The sequence below is a fragment of the Citrus sinensis genome, chromosome 3 (assembly GCF_022201045.2).
Source record: "Citrus sinensis cultivar Valencia sweet orange chromosome 3, DVS_A1.0, whole genome shotgun sequence".
NCBI lineage: Eukaryota > Viridiplantae > Streptophyta > Magnoliopsida > Sapindales > Rutaceae > Citrus > Citrus sinensis.
In genome coordinates this window covers 43046492-43053367 of record NC_068558.1, presented here as the reverse complement: position 1 = coordinate 43053367, position 6876 = coordinate 43046492, and the positions used below count along the sequence as shown (strand labels likewise).

General features: G+C 33.7%; 1 protein-coding gene across 1 annotated transcript; it reads left to right on the top strand.

Annotated features, from left to right (window-relative positions):
- Positions 1–872: 872 nt before the first annotated feature.
- Positions 873–3144, top strand: LOC102623941 (transcription factor MTB3). The gene is made up of 2 exons (XM_006479506.4): positions 873–1053; positions 1448–3144. The coding sequence occupies exon 2, from the start codon at positions 1465–1467 to the stop codon at positions 2971–2973; it is 1509 nt and encodes a 502-aa protein (XP_006479569.2). The 5' UTR covers positions 873–1053; positions 1448–1464; the 3' UTR covers positions 2974–3144.
- Positions 3145–6876: the final 3732 nt, after the last annotated feature.

Genomic DNA, 6876 nt, shown 5'->3' with positions numbered 1-6876 from the left:
GCATCCAAAGACAAGTGCAATTTGAAATATGGTCTCCATGCATGATCTGCCTAAATTTGTAGTTTAAGTTAGGGTGGCTTGGAACGAGGTACATGGTTACTACTTACTAAAGTAAAATAAATCCAATCGGCAAATTGCATATTGTTAATTAAATTAATACAACATTAAATTTTATAATATACAATCGATCATCCATAATTATTTATGATCTATCTTTTAAAATTACACTCTCTGTTTACAATAAATATACCAAAATTCTCCCATATATATTTTAGCAAAATATGTCGTTCTCACCCCACTATTTCAAAATTTACCAAAATAATTTAGGTCATGTTTGTTATTATTGATTGGGTAGTTAAAAGTTATTACACTAAAATATTTTATAAATACTTATTGTTGTGGTTTGAAATCTAAATTAATTTGATCTTATACTTATATGATAAAAAATTTATAACATTTTTATTATTTTTATTAAAAAAATACAGTGTATATTAATTTTTATTTCATAATTATAATTTTGTTTACAACTGTTATAATTTAAAAATAAATTACAATACGAAACAGGCTTTAATGAAACCAAGATTGTGTTCGCTAATTACTATCAATTTTTTAATTTCTTTTATAGTTAAAATTTATTCATAGGTTTTTGGCTTTTGCATCTGGTGTCGCTTGAAATATTGGTTAAACGTACATTTACCAACAGTTAGTTATCACTAAAATCACATGATTCAACCTTATACATATAAAACATTTAAATCACGTGATAATGAGTCAAAGGCCACCAGTGGTGGACCCCATGGTTTCCCACCATATCGCTCAACGTGGCAGCACGTCAGTGGCAAATAAAATAAACAAAATTAAATGAAAATAAATGAATTCCGATTTGTAGCGAAAAGAAAATGAAATCGCAATTTGAGAATAAGGAAACCTAACTCAGATCCAAAAACATGACCAAAAATTTCCAAGTAGTGTTTGTTTGTTTGTTTTTCTCAGCTGAAATTGCGGAATTTTGACAGCTCCATATTTAGATTACAACCTTTTTGTTGATCTAAGGTGAGGTTCTGCTTCTGCTGCAAAAGCTTCAATTGTTTTTCTTTTGTTTCTGTTCTACTGGCCCTGTAAGACTTTAGCTTTATAAGAGACTGATGGTTCAATTTATGAGATGCTCTTGTATTAGTGTTCAATGGGTAGAACTTAATTTGTTTGAATAACTTTGTTTACTTGATAGTTTAAGTGATTTGCTTAATGGGTATGCCTGGAATTAGCGAATTTAGTTACTTGGAGTTGTTTGCTTGGTGATTCAATCGGAATATTTTTTTCTTTGAGCGTTTAACGATTAATTTTGAAAGGTTTTACTTCCGTTTTCCTGGGATTTATTGAGCTATATGCGGTTGGACACGTGACGGTTGGCTTGATTTGAGATTTTGGGTTTTGTGTGGTATAATAGATTTTAAGGAGAGAAATATGGCTGAGAAATTTTGGACGAAGGAAGAAGACAAAGCTATGGTGGAATCAGTTTTGGGTACTGAGGCCTGTGAATTCTTGATCAAATCCACTGCCAACAATGTAATGGCAGAGTTGGTTACACCACCTGGTGATTTGGGTGTGCACCAGAGGCTATGTCAGGTAGTTGAAGGGTCCAATTGGAACTATGCAATTTACTGGCATGCTTCAAACTTGAAATCTGGTGGATCCGCCCTAATTTGGGGAGATGGCCATTGCCGTGACCCAAAGGATGGTGCAGTTGGAGGTGGGAAATCTAGTGGAGTTAACAAAGTTGACGAAGTTGAGAGGAAAGAAGAGGTAAAAAAGCGGGTGCTTCAGAAGCTGCATGCATGTTTTGGTGGGTTGGAGAATTATGCGTCAAGGTTTGATGGAGTGTCAGGTGTAGAGATGTTTTATCTTACCTCAATGTATTTTAACTTTAGGTGTGATTCAGCATACGGTCCTGGACACGCATACAAGTCCGGTAGATCAATTTGGACCTCAGGCATAGTTAGTTGTTCAGATCATTATGAATCTAGGTCCTTTCTGGCAATGTCAGCGGGTTTCCAAACTGTGGTGTTTGTTCCTGCGAAGTCTGGAGTTGTGGAGCTTGGTTCTGTCAAATTAATACCAGAGGAACAGAATTTTGTGGAGATGGTAAAAACTGTGTTTGAGGGATCTAGTTCTGTTCAAACAAAAGTGTTTCCAAAGATTTTTGGGCATGAACTAAGTTTGGGTGGCTCAAAATCACAATCAATAAGCATCAACTTTTCTCCCAAAGTGGAAGATGAACTGAATTTTGCTTCAGACACTTATGAAATACAGGCAATAGGTAGCAATCAGGTATATGGAAATTCTTCTAATAGGTGTCGATCTGAAGATGAAGCTAAACTTTTTCCGCATTTGAACCAAATGATTGTTGGGGGTTTTGATGCTCAGGCAAGAGTGTCTAGTTTGGAACAGAAGGATGATTCATCACCTCAGGGCGATGATCGGAAACCTAGGAAGAGAGGAAGAAAGCCTGCAAATGGGAGAGAAGAGCCGTTGAATCATGTTGAAGCAGAGCGGCAGAGGCGGGAGAAGCTTAACCAGCGATTCTATGCTTTAAGAGCTGTTGTCCCTAATATCTCTAAGATGGACAAAGCCTCTCTGCTTGGTGATGCCATTACCTATATCACTGACCTCCAGATGAAAATCAGGGTTTTGGAGACAGAGAAGGATATGTCAAACAATAAACAAAAGCAGATTTCTGTGCCAGAGATTGATTTTCAGCCCAGACACGAGGATGCAGTTGTGCGGGTGAGCTGTCCTCTGGACGACCACCCGGTTTCAAGTGTCATGAAAACATTCAGTGAACATCAAATTGTAGCTCAAGAGTCTAATGTTTCTACAACGGAAGACAAGGTTATCCATACGTTTTCTATTCAGACTCAAAGTGGTGCTGCTGAGCAGTTAAAAGAGAAACTACTTGCTGCCCTTTCTAAATGATGTGATTGTAAATTAAGTTGTGTTTATGAGGTGCTCTTTCTGTGTGCTGCTGTTGTGCATCTCCATGTCGGAAAAGATTCTGTGGCTGGCATATTTCTTAGCATTAAAGATCTGTATTCTATAAGTTCTAACTTCAAAACAAGGTTGAATGAATTTGTTGTGTTCTTTGAATGTTGAGTTGTGTGAAATATGATGAATCTATACGAATCAGGTTTGATTTTAGTACTATTTAGCTAGGTGGGCAACATGATGTCCGACTCAAAACAAACCCTGGACTCCGTGATATTGGCTGCAATCCGAAATTTGGACTTAAAAATTAGTCATTCTTGATGCGGTATTTTGTTATTTCATTTTGTGTGAGATGACGACTAACATGATCTGCTTCTGTAAACAAACCTATATAACTGGGTTCAGAATCAGGAACAAACGATATAATAGTAACGTGTTCATGATGTGTACTAAATAATATTTTCAAAGAATTGATTTGGACAAAATTCTAATTTAATTACGTGCTTTAGATTAGAAATGGCCAATGGGCTGGGCTGGCACCAAAGCAAGATTTATGCGTGTTCGTGTCGTGCCGTGCCCACTATGTGTTTCATGCTGTGTCATACCTAAATTTTTTTGCTTAGCTCCGGCCCGGTACACGTGCAATGTCCATTTGTGCCCGTGCCCACACGTGTCATGCCATGGGCCGTGCCTAAAAAAAAGTCCAATAATTTTTTTTTTTTAAGAGCGCATGCTAAGCTGGTGGAGTACTTTTTTTAAGTCTATATATTTTTCTTAAGTCTGTGTCTTTATTCAAATTTAATAGAATCGAAAATTAAAAATTCAAGTTCATATTTAATAATAATAAACTAATAATAGTAAGAAAATATAATATTAATTACTAAGTTTGACCTTATAGTATTAGAATTTTTTTAATATTTAACAACAACAATAATAATAATTTTTTCTTATGGGTTAACTTAATTGTTAACTTGGACTTACATGGAGTTATAAATCATAGTTCACAATAATATTAATGCATATTTATAAAATCATGATATTTATAATTTTATTTATTAAAATCATGATATCAATTATTTATTTAATAAATTATAAATTTAAATCAATTATGGTATTTTTTTAAACTAAGAATTAAATAAATTTAAAAATTTTAATTTCAAATTATTTATAAAATCATAAAATTTTAAGTTTATTTTCATTAAAAGATAAAGCGTGCTTATTGCGGACTTTTTATCGTGCCGTCCTTAGCTCGTCTCTAATCGTGAAGTGCTTTTAAGACACATGTGCCTAAAATTCTAAGCCCAACCCAGCCTATATGTGTGCCATGTCATGCCGCGTGCCCCACTAAAATATGCTCGTGTCGTCCGGCCCATTGGCCATCTCTACTTATATTGGTCCTTTCATTTAGATATTTGACCCGGTGATGCCGATTGCCACGTCTTTTATATGCTTTGGACTCTATGGTTTGTAGGATAGCTCATAAATAATCTTTTCCGGTTTTCCCTTTGAAAGAGCCAGGATTAAAGCATGGATATTGTTTTCAAACAAATTTATGACTAAAACCAGATTATGTGTACAAATGAAAACATAATTCGTCAAATTTCGTCCAAGATTTCTTGTTTGCCACACTTAAAATAATAAGACTGATTCGGGTCCAAAGAATTAAAAAATCCTACCGTTACCGTGTTTTGATCCATTCCACATCGGTTCAACCTTCAAACCACACATGGCTTTCGGTCAAATTCAGGAATATTAGTCTACGTATTTGGGCACCAATGCCAGTCAAAACAACTCCTCTATTTAATTAAGCCCCATCTCTCTCTCTCTCTCTCTCTCTCCCTCTCTCTCTCTCTCTCTCTCTCTCTCTCTCTCTCTATATATATATATATAGAAACCCTTGTCACATTCTCACAAAAGTTTTATTTCCCCTCTAAATCTTATTCTCAAAATCCTTAGATAACAGAGAAAAATATTATTGAAAGCTTAATTACAGCCTTTTCCATTTGTTTTAGTTTTGAAGATATGGCACTCTGTCACTGGAAAAATATCGTCACTGTTGTATTCATTTTCTTCACTTTCTTGGCTTCTCATCAAAAGCATGTAGCAGCAACGAGACCACTAGAAGGAGAACAATGGTTGAAGAAAGCCGGGCGGCTCGCATTTCAATCCCTGCGAAGTCCGGTGCCTTCCTCCGGCAACCCATGCACTAATATTCCTCGGGGTGGCTCCGGCAAATGCAAACTCAATGCCATGAACATAGCCGGCTCTGTTGCTCGTGTGCCTCCTGCCTTTCCCGACCTTGTCGTGAAAGTTGGCGTGGCTTCGGCTGGTAATAGCCAGAGTCATGACAAACATCAAAGCTCTTGACGTTAGTTGCGACGAATTAGATCACCGAAACTGGATGACAATAAACTTTTACACGAATATTCTCTTCATTTTATTTTTTCTAATCTTTCGAGATTCTGATACAAGATAATTTTTCCTCGTTTTTGTTGCTTGGACACAGCCACTAAAGTTTGGTTGTGAGCCTATGTAATGGATGTTCATCCAAATCATGTAAATTCATTAATTCTTTTAAAGATAAGTTACTTTCAATATTTGCATTTATTAAGCACCAAAGTGTTTAGTAAACACTTGTTATTGTAAAAAAAAAAAATTGTATGTTAAAAAGTCACATTAATCATTAACAACAAATTTAGAACATTAAAGTTATAACATCAATGATCTAATGAATAATTGCACAAAAAAAAGGATTTAAGTGGTAAAAACAAAAAGAAAAAAAATTAGATACCTAAAAGTCATTCACTCAAAATTTTAAGAGATTTGAAAAATGTGTAATATAATACAAAATGTATCACCGGCTTGTGTTCGTGTTGTGTCAAATATAAGTTGACCCAAACATGACTTATTTAATAATCGTGTCAAAATATTGAGACTATAACGCAACATAAAAAATAAATATGTTATCCAACAACCCGCTTAATTTCTATATATTTAACAAAATTTGCATCAAACATTTGCACACTATATATAATTTATTGATATATATATATCAAAACATTACACATTTACACTATTGAAGTTTCAATCTATATAAGGTTTTATAAATGAAACATTGCCTATATGTTCATCCAAAAACAAAAATAAAAAGAGAGAATCGTGTCTAATATTTGAGTTTTGATAACAAGAATCTACAAATTAATTTAGAATAAAAAATATAATTGTGTCATTGATCAAGTAAATGAGTCATAAACTTTAACCCTAACCCGACACGAAAAAAAAATAGTGTCGACCTCGACCCGACCCGTTTAATAATCGTATCAAATTTGACGATGCATACCCATTTATTTGTGTCTTGTTCATGTCAAATAATTTGGTTGTATCAAATTTTGACAACTCTTTAATCTACCATAATGCAATGAGATGGAAAAAAGATAAAAATGTTTAATTTGAAAAATTAATTGAAAACATATTCGGAGATTGAAAAGAACGTAAAAAAAGGTCAAATTAGTTAGGTGGAACTCGTCGCTTTAATTTGTCAACTAATAAAATAGAAAAGTTCCAAGTCAAGTTTTGCCTATATAGCTATATGCTTTGAGTTCAAAAATGTCACAAGCATCATGACAATGGATTTTAATTCTACATTTTTTTTTATGGGCTATGGCATGCATGTGAAGGATGATTGAATACTTTACTTAACTTATTAAAAACTTGTATAGTTGGAATACATAATTTATATTTTAAGTGAGGAGCCACTAAATAATAATTTTTCATATTTTAGTTGTTATTTACTTTATTTTATTATAAAATAATTTCAATAATTAGAATTAACTAATCCCTATTTGGTATTAAGAAGTTGTAGTTTTTGAATTATTACTGTTATTTGTAATATAA

Excerpts from the sequence above, each read along its gene's own strand:
- LOC102623941 (XM_006479506.4), top strand. The coding sequence starts at position 1,465 with ATGGCTGAGAAATTTTGGACGAAGGAAGAAGACAAAGCTATGGTGGAA.